This window comes from Trachypithecus francoisi, unplaced genomic scaffold, assembly GCF_009764315.1.
Source record: "Trachypithecus francoisi isolate TF-2019V2 unplaced genomic scaffold, Tfra_2.0 Lachesis_group3, whole genome shotgun sequence".
Lineage (NCBI taxonomy): Eukaryota > Metazoa > Chordata > Mammalia > Primates > Cercopithecidae > Trachypithecus > Trachypithecus francoisi.
Window position 1 is genome coordinate 122,916,544 of NW_022681468.1, and position 26,933 is coordinate 122,943,476.

General features: G+C 40.5%; 1 protein-coding gene across 4 annotated transcripts in view; it reads right to left on the reverse strand.

The window, feature by feature from the left end:
- Nucleotides 1–26,933, reverse strand: part of ZWILCH (zwilch kinetochore protein) — a 44,767-nt gene that overhangs the window by 15,063 nt on the left and 2,771 nt on the right. For 2 of the 4 annotated variants that reach the window (XM_033189664.1, XM_033189665.1), the window contains exons 2-14: nt 25,952–26,003; nt 20,499–20,594; nt 18,605–18,723; nt 14,966–15,165; nt 13,424–13,494; nt 12,926–13,081; nt 10,363–10,434; nt 7,078–7,171; nt 6,546–6,601; nt 4,724–4,829; nt 4,106–4,185; nt 742–898; nt 187–215 (exon numbers count right to left, since the gene is read on the reverse strand). In XM_033189664.1, coding sequence (XP_033045555.1) covers nt 187–215; nt 742–898; nt 4,106–4,185; nt 4,724–4,829; nt 6,546–6,601; nt 7,078–7,171; nt 10,363–10,434; nt 12,926–13,081; nt 13,424–13,494; nt 14,966–15,165; nt 18,605–18,723; nt 20,499–20,594; nt 25,952–26,003 — 1,288 coding nt within the window. The remainder of the gene's footprint in view (nt 1–186; nt 216–741; nt 899–4,105; nt 4,186–4,723; nt 4,830–6,545; nt 6,602–7,077; nt 7,172–10,362; nt 10,435–12,925; nt 13,082–13,423; nt 13,495–14,965; nt 15,166–18,604; nt 18,724–20,498; nt 20,595–25,951; nt 26,004–26,933) is intronic. The other 2 variants (XM_033189663.1, XM_033189666.1) reach the window with 1 other exon arrangement.

A 26,933-nucleotide genomic window follows, 5' to 3' on the forward strand; every position in this document is an offset into this window, starting at 1 on the left:
GAGAAATGACATTGAATGCACTACTTTCTTGTCTATCTTACTAGGCAGTAATAATTAAGGGCACTGACTTTTCTTATTTATCTGTTTCCCAGGATCTAGGAGAGTGGCTGGCATATTATTGGCAGTTAATAACTGCACAGAGTGACTGAATAAAAGAGAAACCAATTTTAGAATAAAAAAACTCACCAAATGATTCAAAGATGCAAGTTCCTGACCTATTAAGAAAAAACACATACATGCAAAAACACTTCAGGTATTTTCTATTACATGTTAAGGAATCTATATAAATTTTTTATAGATCCTATATGAAAGAGACTGTCAAGCTAAGTAGTTCCTCACAAAAGGCCAAGTTTTCTGTTATATTATACCATAAATATATACTAATACTTATTCTAAAAATGATCACAGCTTCTTCCTCATAAAAAACAACCAAGTGTGGAGTATTAAAACAGCCTCTCATAAAAGGAACGTTTTATTTACAATACTAACTTCATAGAACCTCAAATGTTTGAACTAAAAACAAATAAATTATCAAGAACTATGGATATAATGAATTTGATATCTTTATTGGGGGGAAACTAAGGCCCAGAGATGGGAAATGCTCGTCTCATAGTGAACCAGGTACGAAGTCAGGAAGGACTACAGATGATGAGGGGCAAGCAGAGAGAGAAAATCTGAGAGTATCTGTGAGTGATAACTCTGATGTGTTTTTTAATTTTTGGAGCCAGGAAAGAGACTTACCTATGAAAAAACTGATATAATCTTTCTTTAGTTTGTCCAAACCAATTTCCAAAAGCATTTGAACTGGAGTAGTCCCACTGAGAGAAACTGTGTCCATGGCTCCATGATAAGACTGATGAATGAGCTTACTTAGTAAACTGTTACTTCCACTATGGAGCTAGAAATCAAGGAAATTTTATAAAACCATGAATAAATACATACACAAACCCAGCAAGCAAAAAAGAAGCAAATGACAGTAGCTACAAGCTAAAAATTATAAGCTTGCATTCTTAGTCTCCTAAGACTTAAACTGTTTGAACAAAACCCCCCAAGTTATGAACGTCAGTTTTTTGTTTTTTTGTTTTTTGAGACAGTCTTGCTCTGTCGCCCAGGCTGGAGTGCAGTGGCACAATCTTGGCTTACAGCAACCTCCACCTCTTGGGTTCAAGCAATTCTCCTGCTTTAGCCTCCCGAGTAGCTGGGCTTACAGGAGCATGCCACCACGCCTGGCTAATTTTTGTATTTTTAGTAGAGATGGGGTTTCACCATGTTGGCCAGGCTGGTCTCAAACTCCTGACCTCATGATCCGCCCACCTCGGCCTCCCAAAGTGCTGGGATTACAGGTGTAAGCCACAGCGCCTAGCCTGAATATCAGTTTTTAAAATTCCATTCCTGGGACTGGGCGCAGCGGCTCACACCTGTAATTCCAGCACTTGGGAGGCTGGGAAGGGCAGATCACTTGAGGTCAGGAGTTTGAGACCAGCCTGGACAACATGGTGAAATCCCATCTCTAATAAAAATACAAAATTGGCTGGGCATAGTGGCTCACACCTGTAATCCCAACACTTTGGGAGGCCGAGGCAGGCGGAACATGAGGTCAGGAGATTGAGACCATCTGGCTACCTTGGTGAAACCCTGTCTCTACTAAACATACAAAACATTAGCCAGGTGTGGTGGTATGCACCTGTAGCCCCAGCTACTCGGGCGAATCGTTTGAACCCAGGAGGACGGAGGTTGCAGTGAGCCGAGATTGCGCCACTGCACTCCAGCCTAGACAACAGAGTGAGACTCTGTCTCAAATAATAATAATAAAAAATATTTTTTAAAAATTAACTGGGCATGGTAGGGAGCGCCTATATAGTCCCAGCTTGGGAGGCTGAGGCAGGAGAACAGCTTGAGCCTGACAGGCAGAGGCTGCAGTGAGCTGAGATCGCACCACTGCACTCTAGCCTGGGCAACAGAGCAAGACTCTGGCTCAAAAAAATAAAAATAAATAAATAAATAAATACGTAAAAAAAATAGGCTGGGCCTGGTGGCTCACACCTGTAATCCCAGTAGTTTGGGAGACCGAGGCAGGCAGATCACGAGGTCATGAGATCAAGACCATCCTGGCTAACACGGTGAAACCCTGTCTCTACTAAAAAATAGAATAAATTAGCCAGTCATGGTAGCAGGTGCCTACAGTCCCAGCTACTCGGGAGGCTGAGGCAGGAGAATGGCGTGAACCCAGGAGGCGGAGCTTGCAGTGAGCCAAGATTGTGCCACTGCACTCCAGCCTGGGCAACAGAGTGAGACTCCATCTCAAAAAATAAATAAAATAAAATAAAATACCATTCCTATCTCATTTGATTAAGTTCAAAGCAACGAAGAAGGGTTTAAACTTATCATCCCCAGATACAATTCCACCAAAGAGAAGCCAGAGTTGTTCCTTTGAAATTTTACAACTAGGAATTCTCTTCTCCTAGCTGATTTAAGTGCTATTGGGCATCTTTTCCACAACTGAACATCTTCATCTACACCACAAATCTGTTGCTGCAGTAAAACAAACTCCCTCATTGGTCCATGCATGTTCATAAGGAACTCCTCATTGGCTACAATATCCAACATACAAACTTGATAATTTGTAAATTAAAAAGAGCTATGAATTTACAATTTAATATGTGTTCCAAATGTTAATTCATTTTAGGTACACATAAAATATCTGTCATTTTCCCACTACTTTCTATTTCTCTACTTTAACTTTCATCATAATCTTTGCAAGGTCTTTTTACAATATATACATAAATAGTTTCACTTTGTTTGCACTCAGTACATGGTAAGGTTATACTTGTAAGCCTTTACTCTGGAATGTACCTTTGTTCACACGTATAAAAGTTTATAACTTTTATAATTATGAATTGGCAGTCATATTATCTAAAGTAATTCCTATTAAAAATCTTTTTGTTTTTAACTTTTTACCTAGATTTTTCTTGACTATAAAAGTAGCACAAATTCACTGTGGAAAATTCATAAAGTAAATATAACACAGTTGGAAAAAATCTTTTTTTTTTTTGAGGCGGAGTCTTACTCTGTTGCCCAGGCTGGAGTGGAGTGGTGCAATCTCAGCTCACTGCAACCTCCGCCTCCTAGGTTCAAGCAATTCTCCTGCCTCAGACTCCTGAGTATCTTGGATTACAGGTGCCATGCCCGGCTAATTTTTTTGATTTTCAGTAGAGGCAGGGTTTCACCATATTGACCAGGCTGGTCTTGAGCTCCTGACCTCAAGTGATCTGCCGGCCTCAGTCTCCCAAGAGTTGGAATTACAGGCGTGAGTCACCGCGCTTGACCGGAAAAAGTCATCTGTAACCCTTCCACCAGAGGTGACCGCTCTTAAGATTTTTAGCATATTTGTTTCCATATTTTTCTCTCCAAAAGTTACATTCATATAATTGTGTATATTCCTTTTTATCGAATATTGTAAGCATTTCTCCATATCATTTGTCAGCATCATTTTTTCAGCAACTACTACATGTGCCACATATAGCTATATCATATTTACTTAGCCATTCCATTAGCAAGGGAAATTTAGGTCATTTAAAATTTTATGCCAATATAAATAAGGCTGTGATGACTATTCTGATACATAAAGTCTTGATACATATTTATGTGTATGAGCTTAGGGTACATCCTAACAAAAGAATTCTTGGTTCAAAGGCCATGATACATTGTGAGGATCTCAATACATTACCAAAATTGCTTTTTAGAGAACATCTCAATTTGCATTCTCATCAGTAGTATATGAGAATACTCATTCACAGCAACACTTAACAATGACAATATTAGTAGTTTACACACACTGGGCACTTAACTATGAGCTAGGCACTAGGTGCGTTACATGGATAACATTAGTCAATCCTGGAACACTACAAGGTAGACACTATTCTTACCTTTACTTTACAGATGAGGATGTTGGGACACAGAAAAGTAAAGGAACCTGGCCAACTTGACACAGCTAGAAAGTAGCAGAGCTGAAATTCAGACTCAGGCAGTCGGCTTCAGAGCCTGTGTCTTTAACCATCATGCCATGCTGCTGAGAAAATGATCTGACACACACTGCGAAACCTACCCATGGCTGTATATCACCACGTTGTAGACTCTGGATGATCAATGCGAAACACTTCACCAAGTCTTGGTATGAAATCACACCTTGGAAAACAAGTCAGTGTAACATTATTTTCAGAGTATTTCCACAGATCAAAAATATCATTAATCTTAAGGATACACAAATGAAGTAGAAAGCAAGAATCTGTACTTTATGGATAGGGGAAAGGGAAATAAAGCGGCAAAAAAAAAAAAAAAAAAGATTTAATGCATTTCTAAAGAAAGAAATCAAACTCAGATTGCCAAAAAACAACACGCTTAGTAAAATACTAAAGAATATCTTTTCCTTTTTATAATAATTATAATTTCAGTAAGGTATATGTTTTGGTTCATATAAATAGAGCATGAAAATTACCTAAGTCTTATACTTAAAAAGGCAGGAGAAAAGGATAATTCTACAAATTGCTTTGTCTTAGTACAATTCTTACGCAGAATGTACCAATGTATCGTTAGAAATGAATTAGATAAAGTTAAAAACCAGATTTCCCCACAAGACTAGTGGTACACACTGTATTATTTCCAAAGGACTTAAAAATAAACCTAAGAAATAAGAGGAAACATTTAAATAATGATGAACACCTACTACTGCTCATTTTGCACCACAGTTGCTCAGCAAAATCAAGATCACTCCGAGCTTTGAAAAGACGCTTGACGGAACGATCAACTGCAGCAGTGTCATGCTTCACTGTCTGAAAAAGAGGCAAGCTTCAAAGAATACTCAGTTTTTTTTTAAGTGAAATAATTTAAGCCTTCAAATGCTACTCTGAGAAATTATGGATTCATGAACACACACAAAGATATGAATGCATTTTCTACAACTTCATTCACTAATGAGGAGATACAAATTAACAGTGAAAAACAAGACCCTTAATATTGTTTTAAAACTATAATGCCTAAAAGTGAGCATTCAGCTTTCCTTCCGTGTAAAAAAAATAATTAAATTACCTTGGTCTCCATTTTCCTATTTGTCAGATGAGAATATATCTAGTTTAACAGTACCATCTTATAGTATACTAATATATGATAGTAGAGTCATCTTATAGTAATATTAACATATTCATTTCTCCTTCTCTGCAATTGAGCAACTAATAATACATATATGTCAGTTCTCTTCAAAAATACTTATCACTTCTGGCCAGCCAGTGGCTATGCCTATAATCTCAGCACTTTGGGAGGCCAACGCAGGTGGACTGCTTCAGCCCACGAGTTCAAGACCAGCCTAGGCAATATAGTGAGACCCCATCTCTACAAAAAATTAAAAAATTAGCCAGACATGGTGGTCCACACCAGTAGTCCCAGCTACTCGAGGACCTGAGGTGGGAGGATCGCTTGAGCCCTGGAGGTCAAAGCTGCAGTGAGCTGTGATGGAGTCACTGTATTCCAGCCTGGGTGACAGAGCAAGACCTTGTCTCAAAAAATAATAATAATGATTAAATTAAATTAAAATATTTATTAGTTCTTAAGGAAAACAATAACCAGTGCTGACAATAAAGATCAACAGAAATTCCCCCTAACATCATCACTGGCCATCAGAGAAATGCAAATCAAAACCACAATGAGATACCATCTCACACCAGTTAGAATGGTGATCATTAAAATGTCAGGAAACAACAGGTGCTGGAGAGGATGTGGAGAAACAGGAAAACTTTTACACTGTTGGTGGGACTGTAAACTAGTTCAACCATTGTGGAAGACAGTGTGGCGATTCCTCAAGGATCTAGAACTAGAAATGCCATTTGACCCAGCAATCCCATTACTGGGCATATACCCAAAAGATCATAAATCATGCTGCTATAAAGACACACGCACACAAATGTTTACTGCGGCACTATTCACAATAGCAAAGACTTAGAACCAACCCAAATGTCCATCAATGATAGACTGGATTAAGAAAATGTGGCACATATACACCATGGAATATACATATACACCATGCAGCCATAAAAAAGGAAGAGTTCATGTCCTTTATAGGGACATGGGTGAAGCTGGAAACCATCATTATGAGCAAACTATCACAAGGACAGAAAACCAAATACTGCATGTTCTCACTCATAGGTGGGAACTGAACAATGAGAACACATGGACACAGGGTGGGGAACGTCACACACCGGGACCTGCCGGGGGTGGGAGGAGGGGGGAGGGGTAGCATTAGGAGATATACCTAATGTAAATGACGAGTTAATGGGTGCAGCACACCAACATGGCACATGTATACATATGTAACAAACCTGCACATTGTGCACATGTACCCTAGAACTTAAAGTAAAAAAAAAAAAAAAAATTCTCTCTAAATGCTGCCTTGATATACCAAATCCATTTGCAATGGTACAACATGAAAGATGTCAGCATAACTGAATTTTAAAAGCTATTTCTGTGTATATTTCTAACTGATAATAATCACTTACCTCAACCTCAGTGTCTTTTTTCGTAGAATCACCAAATCCATCCAGCTTATTTAAGTCTAGAAAGTGGCAGAAGTTTATTAGCTCTTGATTTTTCTGCTTTCCAAATTATTTCCATCCTAATCCTATTTTCAAATGGTAAACGGGGACAGTAGAAGCATAACTGAGGATTTTAGCAAATCACTGAACTCTCTGGTGGAGATTATAATAGATACCCCTCAGGTGGGGGGTGTGAAGATGAACTGAGGTAACAGAAAAGCCCCTGACACATGGCATCAGGCACGTGCTAGGTATACAGAGGCTACTGTTTCATCTCCTTTTTCCTTCAATCTCAAATATAAATTAAATTTTATTAATTCTTAGGATTACTTAGATCTCTACCATTAGCAATTCAGAACAAAAGCTGTCCCTCTGACCATTACGGATCTCATAGCTTTGTATATATACCAATCAAAAAAGAATATCAAGCTTAAAGAGAAACTTATATTTAAACAAAGCAATATAAATTCTCAATTAATAAAAACAAGTAACACACCATTCAGAAATTCCTGCACAAGTTCAACAGCAGATTTTGCTTCCAGAGGCTCGAGCCATTCAGTGACACCAGTCCTCAAACCATCAGCCAAAACCTATGGGAGATTTAAAAACCCCAAAAACTTGTTAGCAGAAAACATTGTTTAATCAATAAGGATGTATGTAATAAAAATATTAATTGCAGTAACATTTCTTGAGTGTTTATCACATCCCAGGTACTGCTGTGGTGCTTTATATATAGTACATGTTATTTAATCCTAACAAAACTCTATGGTAGATAATACAATTATTCTCATCTTACTGAGGCTAAGAGAGATTCAGTAACTTGCTCATGGTCACACAATTAGTAACTGACAGTGTCAGGACATATACCCCATGGTCTGATCCCAAAGATGTTGCTCTGAACAATGATGCCAAGTGCATAGGTGCTACAGAGGATACTGGGTTTGCCCTGGAGATGCTTGTAACTTTGGCAAAGACAGACAGACAAGACAAATGAAATAGTCTGGGGATGAATAAATGTAAACAGTAAGTGGAAGTTTATATTAAAATATATAAATGTGTATGCACATACAATATGTCAATAGACTTAAGAAAAAGCAGTCAAGTTAGGCTGTAATAGCCAGTGAAACAACGTGGAACTTCAGTTGCAACTCAAATGTGGGAACCATAGGCTGGCAGGAAAACGGCATGAAAGAAGATGAAGAGGATGCTGTGATCCCAGCCAGGGTAGAAAAAGCAACAAAGAAGCAGCGGGAAATAGAACTAGAAGAAATAGCAGCTAAACCATCAAGGGATCTTCAAAAGTTTTTCAGCTTCATAGGCAGAAAACAGCCAATGCTGATTTTTCTGGCAGGAAAATGACATGATCTAGTTAAGAATTTCTCTATCAGAAGTACCAAGGATGGATTCCTAGGAAAGAGAAAATACAACATTTCCCAGTTGAAATGCTATCACTTCCCACTCCCAGGGGGAGGTCTTTAGAAAAATATGAAGATGGCTGAGCATGGTGGCTCATGCCTATAATCCCAGCACTTTGGGTGGCTGAGGCAGGTGGATCACTTGAGGTCAGGAGATCAAGACCAGCCTAGCCAACGTGGCAATCCACGTTGTATTTTAGTGCAAACCTGCACTAAAAATACAAAAAAATTAGCCGGGCGTGGTGGTGGGCACCTGTAATCCCAGCTACTGGGGAGGCTGAGGCAGGAAAATCACTTGAACATGGGAGGCGGAGGTTGTAGTGAGCACCACTGCACTCCAGGCTGGGTGAGAGAGTGAGACTCAGTCTAAAAAAAAAAAAAAAATAGAAAAATATGAATATAATTTTGTTGTCATAAATGACTGGGAGTACAAGAGCACTTGGGGCATGGAGTCTGGTGGGGGCCAGAGATGTTAAACATCTTGGTGTGCGCACCATGGTCTCAAATCACAAAGAATGTTCCTGCCCAAACGCCAATGGTGCCCCTGTTGAGAAACAATGAATCATCATTAGTGTGGTCCCAGAATAAGATGGTAAAGATTTTAACTAAGATGAGCACAGTGAAAGAGACCTCAAAGGAGAAAAAGAATTGTATATGTATGGGGGGAGGGTAGCAAGGTATATGTGGAATAAAAGAAAAAATCCTATCCATTTATAAAATATAGGGGGTTGAACACACAGAGACTATGGCCACATGTATATCTAAGATTCTGTGGCTTTTTAAGGGAGACTCGAATTAGACAAACACACAATTAAATAAATTTGTGCCAGCTCTTCCATTCACCAGTTTGTCACCTTCAGGCAAAATAACTGAACCAGCTAGCACCATGCGTGGCACATAGCAGAGTGGCAGCTTCTAGCTATAGCAGCATGTAGTGGTGACAGAAATAATAGTTCTTACTAAAGTGAAATATGAGATTTCTAGCCTAGGAAACTGAAGGAATGATGGGACCACAGACAGAAATGGGGGCGTTTTCAAAGAGGATGTAGTCTGGAGAAGATAGTTTTATTTTCGACATACTGACTCTTGAAGCAATAGCACTCTACCCAAGTGGGAAATAATGTGGTGGAAGTTAGAAAGATGGGAAGTGCTATCAGCTTAAAGATGAGGGTTTGGAGCTTGCTCACAAAGGTGTCAGTCAAATCACTGAGTAGATCAGCTCTCTGCAGGGGTGTGGAGAAAGAAGGGCAGAGATGTGAGGGCAAAAGTATGATGGAAGCCCACAGTAAGGGTCCTAAAAGACGGGCTTTCAAGAAAGAAGAAAGGTGAGAAAGGTAGAAAAACTATCAGTTTTGTAAAAACAGGGAAATAGTACTTACTCATAGGAAGTAAAAGTATCAAAAATACTTGGTACTATGCTAGATGGTAAGGGCACAATAGGGAACCAGGCACTCAAGTCTAGTAGAGGAGACAGATAAGTAAACAAATTACTGTGTTTTATAAACACACTGACAAGAGGTATGTGTGGAGTTCTACAGCAACACAAGCCATTCTGTGAGATCAGTACAACCATCATAGAGAGCTCACCTAGCAAAGAGGTGGGAGAAGTGCATACCAGGTAGATCAAGACGCACATACCAGAAGGTGATAGAGTATGACAGGATCTGAGCTACAAGCAAGGAGCTTGATGTGGTGAGGGCTAGGGGTTCAGTGGCAATGGAAGTAAAGTGTGAGATTAAGCTAAAAATATAAGCAGGAGCCAATGAGCACATGAAATCAAAACTACAAAGAGATACCACTTCACTATCACTAGGATGACTATAATTAAAAAACAGACAATATCAAGTGTTGACAAAGATGTAGAGAAATCAGAACCCTCATATACTACTGAAAGAAATATAAAATAACATAACCACTTTGGACAACAGTTATACTTTGGCAGTTCCTCAAAAGGTAAATATACAGTTACTATATGATCTAGTAACTCCACCCAAGACATGTGAAAACATGTCTACACAAAAACTTGTATGTAAATGTTCATGGAGGCATTATTCATAATAGCCAAAAAATAGAAACAACTAAGATGTCAATCGATTGATGAACAAAATGTGGTGTATCCACACACAATGGAAAAATAAATAAATACATTAAAAAAAATAACTTTTTTTTATAATAAGGACAACTTTTTTATAATAAGGACAACTACCACATAAGTAAAATTAAACTGCCCAAACTGTCAGAGTATCTAATAGATACATAACATCTGAACAAATTTTGAAGAATACAAACCTAAGTGAAAACAACAATAACACACATTTTTATAAAAACATGAGATTTAAAGAAAGGAATTCTGGAAGGATACTCACAAGAAGAAATTTAAGTTCTCTGTAGAGATGATTCAAAGGACCTCTGGGCTCTCCTGATTCCACTTTAATATTCTAAAAAGTTTCCAAAGTCTGTCAGTTTTCCACTGTTAATCCCATCTTCTCTACCTAAGTGTTATACTTGCATTTCAAACTATCCTTCACACATTAAAAAATATATTTCATAAAGGACCAATGAATTGAAAAATGAGGTCAACACATCATTTAGAACATCTCACTCAGAGATTTTGCCATCTTGACCCAATAACCTAAGTTATAACCACTGTATCCTCTTTCTATGCCACAAACAATTGTACCTATGTGGAACAACTGCCTTCCTCAAATGCTCTCCTGCCTTTTCCCAAGGAATTTCCAAGAGGACAAAGTAGGAGAAATTTAAATAAATATATCTCAAGATTTGGTGATAACTTATCATTATCACAAACCAAAATGAAGTCTCCCAATAAATCTGTTTATTAGACTCCTTCTAACTAAACAAACAGTGTGCTGTCCTAGCCAGAAGTCAATGTCTTACAAACCTAAGATTGCAAACATAAAAAAAGAAAAAGAATAATGTAAATGCCAATGTATGTAAATTCCTATTACAGGAAAAGTATAAAGAATATAATTATCCATGACCGGGCGCGGTAGCTCACACCTGTAATCCTAGCACTCTAGGAGGCTGAGACAAGTGGATCACTTGAGGTCAGGAGTTCAAGACCAGCCTGGCCAACTTGGCGAAACCCGGTCTCTACTAAAATTACAAAAATTAGCCAGGTGTGGTGGCACGCCCCTGTAATCCCAGCTACTCAAGAGGCTGAGGCAGGAGAATTGCTTGAACTTGGGAGGCAGAGGTTGCAGTCAGCTGAGATCATGCCACTGCGCTCCAGCCTGGGCGACAGTAAGACTCTGTCCCAAAAAAAGAATATAATTATCCATAATCTTGCCATTCTGAAGGAACCACTATTAACACTATCCAGGCTTCTGTGTATATATATTTTTAAAAATATAATTGAGATCCCATTACATAAATAATTTTATACTTTTTCTTTTTTAGTTTTGTGTAATAAGCACATCCTATTATTAATATTTGAGATTTTAAAACATGCCTTTAAAGACTGTAAAATATTTCGTCATGAAATTTATTTTAGGCCAGGTATGGTGGCTCACGCCTGTAATCCCAGCACTTTGGGAGGCCGAGGCAGGCAGATCATTTGAGGTCAGTTCAAGACCAGCCTGGCCAACATGGTGAAACCCAGTCTCTACTACAAATACAAAAAATTTAACTGGGCATGGTGGCATGCAGCTGTAGTCCCAGCTACTTGGGAGGCAGAGGCAGGAGAACTGCTTGAACCTTGGAGGGAGGCAGAGGTTGCAGTAAGCCGAGATGATGGCACTGTACTCCAGCCTGGGAGACAGAGCGAGACACCATCTCAAAAAAAAAGAAATCCATTTTAACTATACCCTACTGAACATTCTGGTTTTGTTTATAGTATTTTGGAAACACAGCTATATCACTGCACTGAATATCTTACACATGAATTTCTGTTAGCAATTTTGACTAATTTCTTTCTTTTTGAGATGGAGTCTCACTCTGTCGCCCAGGCTGGAGTGCAGTGACACAATCTTGGCTCACTGCAATGTCTGCCTCCCGGGTTCAAACGATTCTTCTGCCTCAGCGTCCCGAGTAGTTGGGACTACAGGAGCGCAACACCACACCCAGCTAACTTTTGTATTTTTAGTAAAGACGGGGTTTCACCATATTGGTCAGTCTGGTCTCGAACTCTTGACCCTGTGATCCGTCCTCCTCGGCCTCCCAAAGTGCTGAGATTACAGGCGTGAGCCACTGTGCCTGGCCAATTTTGACTAATTTCTTAAGACAGATTCCTAGATATGTACATATAGAGTGAAAGGGCTTAATATTATAATGATTCTTGATGTGTTACCAATATCTCTACCCTTTTAAGAATAAGAAGGCCAGGCACAGTGGCTCACGCCTGTAATCCCAGCGTGAGCCACTTTGGGAGGTGGAGGTGGGAGGATCACTTAAGCCCAGAGGTTTGAGACCAGCTTGGAAAACATAGGGAGACTCTGTCCCTACAAAAAAAGTTTAAAAAATTAGGTGTGGAGGCTTTTGCCTGTAGTCCTAGCTACTCAGGAGGCTGAGGTGGGAGGATTGCTCGAGCACAGGAGTTCAAGGCTGCAGTGAGAAGTGATCGTGCCACTGCACTCCAGCCTGGGTGACAGAGTAAGACTCTGTCTCAAAACAAAACAAACAAAAAAACACGGATTCACTTGAGTCACCACTCAGGAGACTTTATTCGTCACTAGAAAATTCTTCAGTTATATTACTATAGGGCTGAGGGCAACCGATAGATCAGATCACCTGACAAAACCTTCACTGGCTGCCCTGGTGAGATGTCAGTGGCAAGGTGGGCCTTTCAGAGTTGTCCAAGCTCACACCCAGCAAGTGCCGAGACTAGAAGCATGGAGCACCAGCAACAAGCAAGTAAGTCAACATTTAGGACTCTCATGAACCCGGAAAGGAAATAGGGTCCACTCTTACCAGAGTTGCAGCTGAAGAGAGTGGAGGGATTTGAAGAATCTCATCCACAGGACTCCAGGAAATATCCAAAGTGATCGCAGTTTGTGATGCTGTGATTGTATCATCCAAGGCAGAGGACTTAAAGAGCTCGTACTGGGCAAAGCCTCTGGATGTTACCTGAAAAGAGTGCACCCAGCAGACCATTTAGCTGTGCTTCCACATGGCCAAAAGCCCACTATCCAAACTATTTTGATCCTTGTCTCAAAAGAAGAAAAAGCACACATGCCATACTTTTATCCCAAATGGAAAAGTAAGACAATTCTTTGAAACCACAAAGATTAGCTAAAAGGCATGAAGGCATTTTAATTTTGGTCATTAGCTGATATGAAAATAAATATAAACATGTTCATACTACAGAAAAATATCTAGTCATCTTAGGAGTGAAAAAAACCTGTAAACTAGGAAGGCAGGTTGATAACAATTTGAAGAAAATAATATGAGTAGAAGCAAAACACTTACAGTAGACAAGTGATGTCTTTTCTTGTGTAAATTTTTTAGGTTTTCAAGATTTACAGAATAATTTTTATCAGCTATAGGAAATGAAAGAAAGACATGTAAAGGCACAACTCAAAATTACATTGTTAGAGCTACAAAACTGCAATCCCTCACATTCTCAGTGTACTGTAACTCAACAAAGTAACTATTAAAATTACATTTCAAATCATAGATAAGTGAAATGTTTATAGGAGAATGAAAGTGGACTGGGTATTGTGGCTCACACCTATAAACCCAGCACTTTAGGAGGCCGAGGAGGGAGGATCGTTTGAACCTAGGAGTTGGAGACCAGTCTGGGCAACATAGCAAGACCCTGTCTCTACAGAAAATAAAAAAAAAATAGCCAGGTGTGGTAGCATGTGCCTGTAGTCCCAGCTATTCAGGAGGCTGCGGTGACAGGATTGCCTGAGCCCAGGAGGTTGAGGCTGCAGTGAGTCATGATTGCGCCACTGCACTCCAGCCTGGGTGACAGAGTAAGATCCTACCTCAAAAAACTAAAAAAAAGAATATAAGTGGAACAGCCAGGTGCAGCAGCACTTGCCTATAATCCCAGCTTCTCAGGAGGCTGAGGTGGGAGGACTGCTTCAGGCTAAGAGTTTGAGACCAGCCCGGGCAATATAGTGGGACCCTGTCTTTTAAAAACAAATTAAAAATAAAATTAGCTGGGAATGGCTGTACTCTTCTGTAGTCCCAGCTATTCAGGAGACTATGGTGGGAGGATCACTTGAGCCCAGGAGTTTGAGGCTGCGGTGACCTATGAAGGCACTATGGTACCCCAACCTGGGCTATAGAGTAAGGCCCTGTCTCTAAAAAAAAAATAAATAAAAAATAAAGTGGAGGTTGGGCACGGTGGCTCATGCCTGTAATCCCAGCACTTTGGGAGGCCGAGGCGGGTGGATCATGAAGTCAGGAGTTTAAGACCAGCCTGACCAATACGGTAAAATCCCGTCTCCACTAAAAATATAAAAAAAATTAGCCGGGTGTGGTGGCGGATGGATGCCTGTAATCCCAGCTACTCTGGAAGCTCAGGCAGAGAACTGCTTGAACCTAGGAGGCGGACGTTGCAGTGAGCTGAGATCGTGCCACTGCACTGGGTGACAGAGCAAGACTCCATCTTGAAAAAAATAAATAAATAAACAAATAAAAAATAAAGTGGAATGAGGGTCAATACTACTACCAAAAATACAATTAAATGTCTGAGATTGGAAACATATTGTCAGTTTGTATCTTCCAATGAAAATTTTCAATAATATACGCATAGAAATAAAATGAAATCCAAATCAGACAAGCGTAAACCTCTTGTCCAGACTTTTGGAGATCTGTTTCTGGTGTTTCCAGAATACCTCCCACATGCTGCAAGTTACACACTAGAGTAGATTTATGGTGATTAATGCAAGTTCTACCTTATGTCATAACAATATCAATTTTCATAAAAAACATGAAACAGTAACTATACAAATGAATAAATACACACACACACACACACACTCTAGAGATAGCACTCACCTTTACAACTGACCACATATAAGACAATTCCTGTAATGCTGTCATTTGTTGTGATAAGCTCAGCTCCTAGCCAACAAGTACCTTCAGGATCTGAACTGTCACATCTTACCCAAAGGGGAGGAAGGGCAGTAACTGGTAGATTAATCTTCAAATGGGTCATATTAGGATTGTGAGCCATGGTGTAAAGTCCAATTAACTGCCTTTAAAACAAGAGTAAGGACAAATTATAGACAGAGATTTCCAATTCAAGAATTTCTTTTTTTTCTGAGAAACAGGGTCTCACTCTGTTGCCCAGGCTGGAATGCAGTGGTGCAATCATAGTTCACTACAGCCTCGACCTCCTTGGCTCAAGTGATTCTCCTGTCTCAGCCTCCCAAGTAGCTGGGACTACAGACACAAGCCACTGCATCAGGCTTATTTTTATTTTTTGTAGAGAGAGAGTGTCTTGCAGTGTTGCCCAGGCTAGTCTCAAACTACTCACTTCAAGCAATTCTTCTGCCTTAGCCTCCCAAAGTGTTGGGATTATAGTCGTGAGCCACCACGTCCAGCCAGAATTTTCTTTTAAAAAGATACGAGGGGTCTTCCATCCTGGCTAACACGGTGAAACCCCATCTCTACTAAAAATACAAAAAAATTAGCCTGGTGTGATGGCGGGTGCCTGTAGTCCCAGTTACTTGAGGGGCTGAGAATGGCATGAACCCAGGAGGCAGAGCTTGCAGTGAGCCCAGATCGTGCCACTGCAGTCTAGCTTGGGTGACAGGGTAAGACACCATCTCAAAAAAAAAAAAAAAAGATATGAGAGGTCTCACAGAAACAACAACCTAAAACTTAAATAGCAAGATGTATATATATGTATACTTTATCCATTAATAGATTCACCAGGCAAATCAAAATGCATGCACCATGAAGTGACACAGTATGACAGGATTGGAGCTACTATGAGCAGGGAGCTTCAATATGGTAAGGATTGGGGGTTCAGCAGGAGTGGAAGTTCAGTAGAAGAGGTAGGATGTGAGATTAATCTAAAGAAATAAGTAGGAGCCAGGATGGGCGCAGTGGCTCATGCTTGTAATCCCAGCACTTTGGGAGGCCGAGGCGGGCGGATCACGAGGTCAGGAGTTGAGACCAGCCTGACCAACATGGTAAAACCCCATCTCTACTAAAAATACAAAAATTAGCCAGGCATGGTGGCAGGTACATGAATTCCAACTACTCAGGAGGCTGAAGCAGGAGAATCACTTGAACCCAGGAGGCAAAGGTTGCAGGGAGCCGAGATCACGCCATTGCACTCTGGCCTGGGCAACGGAGTGAGACTCTGCCTCAAAAAAAACAGAAAAGGCACTTTGGGAGGCCGAGACGGGCGGATCACGAGGTCAGGAGATCAAGACCATCCTGGCTAACATGGTGAAACCCCGTCTCTACTAAAAAATACAAAAAATTCGCCGGGCAAGGTGGCGGGCGCCTGTAGTCCCAGCTACTCGGGAGGCTGAGGCAGGAGAATGGCGTAAACCCGGGAGGCGGAGCTTCCAGTGAGCTGAGATCTGGCCACTGCACTCCAGCCCAGGCGACAGAGCAAACTCAAAAAAAAAACCAGAAAAGAAAGAAGTAGGAGCCAATAAACACAAAATGATGCTCAGTCATTAGTTAGTGAGACAGTTAACAAAATTTGAATATGGGCTCTGATTAGATAACGGTATTGTAATAATATTAGATTTCCAGATTCTGATCATTGTTCCATGGTTATGTAAAATAATATATTTGTTCACAGAAAATACAAAGAGGAGTATTTAGGGGTAAAAGAGTACCATATCTTCAATACATTGTCAAAACTTCATTTTTAAAATGGTGTATGTGTGTATATTACCATAGATATATATATACACTCACACATACACACAGACTATAGTTATAAGAATATATAGTTATAAACATACTGTTATAATGATATATAGTTGTAACAATATACATATATACCTATATATGAATACATATATAGCAATATACTGCTTTGCATATATCTATCTAGAAAGACATACAAGAGAGAGAAAAAGGAAAAGGGGAAGAAGAAGAAAAAGAAGCAAATGCTGCAAAATCTAAGCAACTAGTGAATCTGGATTAAGGATATACAGAAGTTCATGTACTATTCTTGTAACTTTCCTGTAAATTTGAAAGTATATCAAAATTGAAAGTCACCCAAAAATGTGGCTTACATTTTTATTTTTCAAAGACATGGAAACTAAATTATTACCAACAGACGTCCAGGAAAAAAATTTTCCAGGGGATTTTATTTCTAAAAAGAGGTGAAATAATCCCAGAAGGAAAATGCAAGAAGAAATGGAGAGCAAAGAAATAAGCACATTAATCAACCCACATAAACACTGGCTAGAGAAAATAATACAAATAAATAACATTAAAGTTGTAGGGAGAAAACAGGCCAAATATGACTGAAATCAAAGACCTATGAAGGAAAAGGCTGATTAAACTTTTAAAACTTCTAGGCTGGGCATGGTGGCTAACGCCTGTAATCCCAGCAATTTGGGAGGCCTAGACCAGCCTGGCTAATGTGGCAAAATCCTGTTTCTACTAAAAATACAAAAAGTTAGCCAGACATGGTGGTGTATGCCTGTAATCCCAGCTACTCGGGAGGCTGAGGCAGGAGAATCACTTGAACCCAGGAGGCAGAGGATGCAGTGAGCTAAGATCGCACCATTGCACTCCAGCTTAGGCAACAAGAGCAAAACTCCGAATCAAAAAAAAAAGAAAAGAAAAGAAACTTCCATAGAGGAAAATAAAAACCAGCATGAAGGAATCATTTTGTGAATGTTATTACAGTAGTTATCATTCTCATACCATTCTGTTAGTATTTGCATGACTATATCCACCAGAACATCTGTAAGACAAGGACTTTCTGGTTTTGGAGGCAGAAGGAGGCCAGACCGGGCTTGACAGAGGGAACTATGCATAGCTACACAGTGGGGAGGCAGGAAGCGAAGCTGGAGAGGTAGCCAGAGGCTCTCAGGTTTCTAACAGGAGCATTACTGGCACCTTGGGTGAGATAACTGCTCATTGTGCGGGACAGTCCCATGCATTGCAGGATGTTTACCATCCACGGCCCAGGTTCACTAAATGCCAGTAGCTCCCCTCAGTCACTGTGACAAACCAAATACTCCCCTATATTTCCAATTCCCTCTGGGTATGGTACCACCCCTGGTGGAGGCCCAGTGGGGCTAGGCAATGAAGGTTCCTATATGTCATTCTTAAGGAATTTGGGTTTTATCATGAAGTCGATGAAGAACCACTAAAGGATTTTAAGTAGGAAGGAAGCTTGGTCAGGCTTTCACTTGAGGAAGAAAGACTGGAGGAGAACCAGATTATACATAAGGAAAACAATTGAGAAACAACAACAATAAATTGGTATAGAGGTGTAGAGAAAGGGAAGATAGCTGCAGTATTCTTGGTCACATTTGGGATACCTATCAGATACTCAAGTAGAACTATCCTTGGTTGGGTATACTTATCAGGGGGTCGGGGAGATGAAGGAAGACATAAGGGCTAGAGGCCTATTTTTCCCAATGTTTATAAGAATGTTTCTATTTAAATCCTAGTCGCCACTCCTACTCAGCATAAGAGAAAACCTACCTTGCCTTCCCAACTGGTAAAGCAAGTGGTCCAACATTTTCGCCAGTAGAGAAATCAGATATGGCAGTTTCTTCAGATTGAAGTTCTTCAATATGACTTGTTTCTTCCTTTTCTAAAGGCTTTAAAAATGTTAATTATTTAACCAGACAAAAGAGCACTTAAGATAACAGTCGACTCTTTACTATGCTACAGAATAACGACAAGCAGAACATATGACAAGGGTACTTATTTCTATACCCTTAAGCACAAATGATTGGGTTTGGGCAAGAACAGCCACAGACTAGCATGGTACCAAAAAATCTTGCCATTAGGAGCATTTCCACTGTCCTATAAAAAGATACTGACCTTAGTTGCTAATGGCAAAGGAAGCAACCAATGCTTTTAGAAAAGGAAGTGCTCAGCAGGACATGGTGTCGCATGCCTGTAATCCCAGCATTCTGGGAGGCTGAGGAGGAGGATCACTTAAGCCCAAGAGGTCGAGACAAACCTGGACAACACAGGGAGACCTGTGTCTACAAAAAAAAAAAAATTCAGCCAGGGTGGTGACATGCACCTGTGGTCCCAGTTAATCAGGAGGCTGAGGAGGAAGGATTGCTTAAGCTTGGGAGGTGGAGGCTGCAGTGAACCATGACAGTACCACTGCACTCCAGCCTGGGCAACAGAGCGAGGCTATCTTAAAAGTAGAAAAGGAAGTGCTCCAACATGCACAAAATGATTAGGTAAAGGTAAAATACAAAGGAAACCCAAATGTTCTTGGATTTTTTACTCTCAAAACAGGAAGACCTTCTTTCTGGGCTATAACCTTAGGCCCACAGTCTTTTTATCTATTCCTCTTAGGGCAATAACCTGATTGGTGTTAGTGGGTACAATTATCCATGTGTTTACAAAATAGCTCAGGCTTGCCAATAATAACAACAAGGGAGTTTTTCAGCGAGATGAAACTGTTACATATCCTGATTGTGGTGGTGACTGCAAGAATCTACGTATGTGTTAAAATTTATGGAACTGAACAACAAAAGAAGTAAGTTGGCAGGGTGGCAGCGCGAGGTGGCTCACCCCTGTCATCCCAGCACTTTGGGAGGCCAAGGTGGGCAGATTACAATGTCAGGAGATCGACATCATCCTGGTTAATATGGTGAAACTCTTTCTCTACTAAAAATACAAAAAAAAAAAAAAAAAAAAAGCCGGGCATGGTGGCAGGTGCCTGTAATCCCAGCTACTCGGGAGGCTGAGGCAGGGGAATTGCTTGAACTCGGGAGGTGAAGGTTGCAGTGAGCTAAGATCACACCACTGCACTCCAGCCTGGGTGACAGAGCGAGACTCTATCTTAAAAAAAAAAAAAAAAAGGCCAGGTGCTGTGGCTCATGCCTGTAATCCCAGCACTTTGGGAAGCCGAGGCGGGTGGGTCACCTGCGGTCAGGAGTTTGATACCAGCTTGACCAACATGGGAAAAACCCCATCTCTACTAAAAATACAAAATTAGCCGGCCGTGGTGGCAGGTGCCTGTAATCCCAGCTACTCGGGAGGCTGAGGCAGGAGAATCGCTTGAACCCGGGAGGGAGAGGTTGCAGTGAGCTGAGATTGCGCCATTTGCACTTCAGGCTGGGTGACAAGAGCGAGACTCTGTCTCAAAAAAAAAAAAAAGAAATAAGTAAATTTTATCGATTTATTGATAATTTTACTTGTTTCTTTCTTAACGAGGCTACTAGAAAACGTTAAATTGCATATATGGTTCATATTAATTTGTACTGGACAGCACTATACTTACTTCTAAAAGAATGAGAACTCATTTTCAGTGATGCTGATTTTAAAACGTGTACATGTTAGATTATTCCCAAGAAACCATATTTGGTTATGGAGAATTAAACAATCACAAAGTCAAACCACTACTTACCACTTTTTCCACTATGAATACTAGGTCATTTTCATTTAGAATATTTTTCAAAGGATTTGGTTGGCCTTTGTTGATCAACTGCACTTGGACATCAGCCTGTTAAAACAAGCATCAAACAATGTTATATATACACTTGTATATTTCTACTATTTAAACACATAAAGACCAGTTCTGTGCAAGTCAATGGAAAATGTCCTTAAGAGACAGAGTCTCGGCCAGGCGCGGTGGCTCACATCTGAAATCCCAGCACTTTGGGAGGCCAAAGTGGGCGGATCACGAGGTCAGGAGATTGAGACCATCCTGGTTAACACAGTGAAACTCTGTCTCTACTAAAAATACAAAACATTAGCCAGGCATGGTGGTGGGCGCCTGTAGTCCCAGTTGCTTGGGAGGCTGAGGCAGGAGAACGGTGTGAACCCAGGAGGCAGAGCTTATAGTGAGCCAAGATCGTGCCACTGCACTCCAGCCTGGGGGACAGAGTGAGACTCCGTTTCAAAAAAAAAAAATGAAAAGAAAAAAAGAGACGGAGTCTCACTATGTTGCCCAGCTTGGAGTGCAATGGCTATTCACAGGCACAGGCATAGTGCATTACAGCCTCAAACTCCTGGGCTCAAGCAATCCTCCCACTTCAGCCTCCCTAGTAGCTGGAACTTCAGGTGTGTGCCACCACACCTGGTTAATTATTTTATTTTTCATACAGATGGGGTCTCTCTATATTGTCCAGGCTGGTCTCAAAATTCTTGCCTCAAGCAATCCTCCCACCTCAGTCTCTCCCAAAGTGCTGGGATTACAGGCATGAGCCACTGTCCTGGCCAAAACTTTATACATTCTCATTCCAACTGGAAGTTTATTCGAAAGTTTGAAAACAGGCTGGGTGCAGCAGCTCACGCATGTAATCCCAGCACTTTGGGAGGCCAAGGCGGGCAGATCACTTGAGGTCAGGAGCTTGAGACCAGCCTGGCCAACATGGGGAAACCCTGTCTCTACTAAAAATACAAAAATTAGGCCAGGCACAGTGGTTCACGCCTGTAATTCCAGAACATTGGGAGGCTGAGGCTGGTGGATTGCTTGAGGTCAGGAGTTCAAGACCAGCCTGCCCAAACTGGTGAAACCCCATCTCTAAGACTACAAAATATTAGGCAGGCATGGTGGTGGGGGCCTGTAATCCCAGCTACTCAGGAGTCTGGGGCAGAAATCGCTTGAACCTGGAAGGTGGAGCTTGCAGTGGGCCAAAATGTGCCACTGCACTCCAGCCTAGGCAACAGAGCGAGACTCCATCTTAAAAAATCAGAAAAAATAAATAAACAAAAATGCAAACATTAGCTGGGCATAGCGGTGGGTGCCTATAATCCCAGCTACTTGGGAGGCTGAGGCAGGAGAATTGCTTGAATCCAGAAGGTGGAGGTTGCAGTGAGTCGATATCATGCACCGCACTCCAGCCTGGGCAATGGAGTGAGATTCTACCCAAGATAATCATTACCGTTACTAGCCTGGTTGGTACACATTCCTTTTCCAAGCATATAACTCTATTTAAATACAAATGTATGCTGGACACAGTGGCACCTATAATCCCAGCTAATCGGGAGGCTGAGATGGGAGGATGGTTTGAGGCCAGGAATTTGAGACAAGCTACAACACAGCAAGACTGTGTCTCTAAAAAAAAGAAAAGAAAGAAAAAAAAATTAGCTAGGTATGGTGGTACACTGGTAGTCCCAGTTACTTGGGAGGCTGAAGTGTGAGGATCACTTGAGCCCAGGAGTTTGAGGTTGCAGTGAACTTTGATCACACTACTGAACTTCAGCCTGGGCAACAGAGTAAGATCCCATCTCTTTAAAACATCATAATAAAAATAGAAATGTATCTATGTAGATATCTAGATAGGATTTTGCCTAATAAAAACAGGATTCTAATAGTTTTATATCATGAATGTCTACGTCATTCAATGTTCTTTGGCAGTCCAGTACCACAGCTCTTTTGTCACATAACTAATTCCATATTGTATGACACTTTACTAGTTTCCAGTTTTTTGCTATTATAAACAATTGATGACATCAATTCAAGTGAACACTTTTGAATTATTTTCTTAAGATGAATACCTAAAATCACACTGATACTATCAGACTGCCTTTCAAAATGTTGTACCTACACATTTATACTTCCAACACTTATATCAGCACATTAAGCATTTTTATGGCTGGGCACAGTGGCTCACGACTGTAATCCCAGTACTTTGGGAGGCCAAGGCAGATGGATCACCTGAGGTGGGGAGTTTGAGACCAGCCTGGCTAAGATGGTGAAACTCTGTCTCCACTAAAAATACAAAATTAGCAGGGCGTGGTGGCGGGCGCCTATAATCCCAGCTACTTGGGAGGCTGAGGCAGGAGAATCACTTGAACCTGGAAGGCAGAGGTGCAGTGAGCTGGGATCACGCCACTGCACCCCAGCCTGAACGACAGTGACTCCATCTCAAAAAAAAAAAAAAAAGAAAGAAAGAAAAAAAGCATTTTCATTGTTTATTTTTACCATCTCACAGCAAAACATAAGATCTTACTGCTGTTTTGTCATTTGTTTGATCAATAATGATGGTGAACAGTTTCTTTTTATCTTTTTTTTTTTTTTTTTTTTAAAGACAGGGTCTCGCTGTGTCACCTGACTGGAGTGCAGCGGCACGATCTTGGCTGATTGCAGCCTTAACCTCCCAGGCTCAAGTGATCCTCCCACCTCAGCCTCCCAGTAGTAGTAGCTGGGACTATAGGTGCGTGACACCACACCCAGCTAATTTTTTTGCTTTTTGTAGAGACAAGGTCTCACCACATTGCCCAGGCTGGTCTCAAACTCCTCAGCTCAAGCAATCTTCCCACCTCAGCCTCCCAATGTGCTAGGATTACAGGTGTGAGCCATCACACTTGGCCAAGGTAAACAGCAGTTTCTAATATGCTTATTAATCATAAATATCTCTCATTATTTGAATCCATTTGGCTTCTTAGTCTGGATACTAAAGCATGAAGAAACCAAGCATAGAGAACCAAAGATACTGTGTTATTCTAATCTACTAGGTTCTACTCTACCGAGTTTCAGCTACTATTGTGGGTTGAATTGTGTCCCCCAAAATGGTATCTTGAGGATCTAACCTCCAGTTCCTATACAGGTGACTTTGCTTGGAAATAAAATCTTGGCAAATGTAATCAAGATGAGGATTAACTTGGATTAGGGCAAGCCCTAAATCCAATGACTGGTATACTTAAAAGGAAAGAGAGAGGCATAGATACACAGGAGGAGTTCCACGTGTCTACAGAAGCAGAGATTGGAGTAATGTGTTTACAAACCAAGCAATACCCAAGTCTGCTGGAAATCATCAGAAGGTAGAAAGAGGCAAGGAAAGATTCTTTCTTAGAGAATTCAGACAGAACATGCCCCTGCTGACACCTTAATTTCAGAATTTTAGTCTCCAGAACTGGGAGAGAATAAATTTTTGTGTTTGAAGCTGTCTAATTTGCAGTATTTCCCTATAGCAGCTCTAGGAAACTAATACAGATATCAAGCAACAAAAATTCAGGCAGGAAGGGATAAATGAGTTTACGCAGATATATCTGATTCTTGAGTTTGGTTAGTGAGAATTCAGACAGTGAAGGGTCACTCTATTTGTATGTTTCTTTCTTGATTACTTACTCATGTCCTTTGCCTATTCTTCTTTTATAGTTTTTTGTCTTTCTCATTGATTTTTATTTTTTTGAGATAGTCTTGCTATTTTATTTTATTTATTATTTTTTGAGACAGAGTCTCACTCTGTCACCCAGGCTGGAGTACAATGGCTTAATCTTGGCTCACTGCAATGTCTGTCTCCCAGGTTCAAGTGATTCTCCTGCCTCAGCCTCCCGAGTAGCTGGGACTACAGGCACATGCCACCATGCCCAGCTAACTTTTGTGTTTTTTAGTAGAGCCGGGGTTTCACCATGATAGCCAGGCTGGTATCAAACTCCTGACCTCAGGTGATCCACCCACTTCAGCCTCCCAAAGTGCTGCAATTACAGGCATAAGCCATCATGCCTGGCCATCTTTCTCATTGATTTTTAAGAGCTATATATCATTATATATACATATATGTGTGTGTGTATATATATATGTATATATAGCTACACACACAATAGATAAATATAGATAGTACAGCTTCTCATTCATGAGTATTTCCCCCCAGCTTGTCTGTTAACGTATACTTCATTTTAGTTTGCTAATTATTTCATGGACATAGGTTTTATCTCCCCAACTATGGAGAGTTTACTTATGAAACACTTAGCACATATTAGTTGCTAAATAAATACATGAATGTTTATAGTAGCTTTTGTAATCATCAAAAACTGGAAACAACCCAATGTCTTTCAACTGGTGAATGGATAACCAAACTATGGTACATCCATACAATGGAACACTACTCAGAAATAGAATGAACTGCTGATACACACAACAACATAGGTGACTCTTAAACGCATTATACTAATTGAAAGAAGCCAGAATCAAAGGCTGTATGATTTTATTTATAGGACATTCTGGAAAAAGTAAAACTAGAGACAAAAACTAGATCCATTTTTGCCAGGAACTAAGGGATGGGAAAGGGCTGACTGTAAAGGGACAAAAGAACATTTTTGGAGATGATAGAAATATTCTACATCTTGATTACAGGGTGATGACCAAATAATTTATCAGAAGTCATAGAACAGGCTGGGGGTGGTGGCTCATGCCTGTAATCCCAGCACTTCGGGAGGCCAAGGCAGGTGGATTGTTTGAGGTCAGGAGTTGGAGACTAGCCTGGCCAACATGGTAAAACCGTCTCTACTAAAAATACAAAATTAGCCAGGTGTAGTGGCGCACGCCTGTAGACCCAGCTACTCAGGAGACTGAGACAGGAGAATTGCTTGAACCCGGGAGCAGAGGGTGCAGTGAACTGAGATCGCACCACTGCACTCCAGCCTGGTCGAGACACAGCAAGACTTCGTCTCAAAAAAAAAAAAAAAAAAGTCATAGAACAGTACTCTAAAAGGATAAAATTTACTGTATGTAAATTAACTACAATAAGCCTGACTTTTAAAAACAGACAACTGGCCAGGCGTGGTGGCTCATGCCTGTAAGCCCAGCACTTTGGGAGGCCAAGGCGGGTAGATCACCTGAGGTTCAGAGTTGGAGACCAGCCTGGCCTGACCAATGTGGTGAAACCCTGTCTCTATTAAAAATACAATAATAAGCCAGTTGTGGTGGCCTGTGTCTGTGGTCCCAGCTACTCAGGAGGCTGAGACAGGAGAGTTTCTTGAACCTGGGAGGTAGAGGTTGCAGTGAGCCAAGATCATGCCACTGCACTCCAGCCTGGCTGACAGAGCGAGGCTCCGTCTCAAAATAAAAATAAAAATAAAAACAGGTAATTTTAGGATTATAGTTGTGTTTAAAAACCAAATTGTTCATACCTCATAGAGAAATGGGTCTTTATGGACTCCTTTCTTTTCTTCATTAAATGCCCTGAAATGCAGAACCACATGTGAAAAATAGAACTACATTATCTCTCCTGTTATCACACTCAGGAGTCAGTCATCACTTTATCTCTGCAGGACATCTATGGGAAAGGCAAAAAGCACATACTTACAGCAGCCCTAAGATGTAGTTGGGGAGAGAGAAAAAAAGCAGAAAAGAAGCATTAGGTTAAGAAGAAAAGAAAAACAAAAAAGAAACCTGTGATAGAGATGAATAGACTGTTGCCCTCAATTTGGTACAACTGATTCTCAGAGGCAGCAGGAAATTGGGTTGCCTACCTCTACTCTGTCTTTTCAAACACATCACCAGTTAAAATTAAAATGTAACTTGCCACATGACCTTTCGAAGTAAAACTGATTGGATTCTGATCTGTTACAGAATCAGTAGGTCACCACAGAGAAGTTACTTAAGGGTCCTGGGCCTTAGATTTCTAGGGCTAAAATGGAAGCATCTGTCCTCCATTCTTATAACTTGTTACTCAAAGTTAGTAGATTTGATTATGTTGAACATTTCCTTTTCAAAATGTAAGCATGAAACTCTAGGATATCATTTAATTATTATCCTTTAATTCAAGAAAGTTTTAAAATAGTGAATCTAAAGCACTTAAACTGTAATCCGTTAACGTACCAAAATGCACACCAGCCTGATCTACACTGAAAAGGAATCTTTAGTCATTGACAGAACCCAACAGAACTGTTTCAAGAAACCATTTATATCTATATTTGATCTAATACTATATGACTTCCTGAAACAGAAACAGAAGAGCTAGGCCTATGACTAATTCACTTTTGCCATATTGTGAAAGATTGTGATTTATCCTTACAGATGTTTATGTCTTATAACTCAGGGATGTTATTTAATCAGTCTTTTTTTTTTTTTGAGATGGAGTCTCGCTCTGTCGCTCAGGCTGGAGTTGGA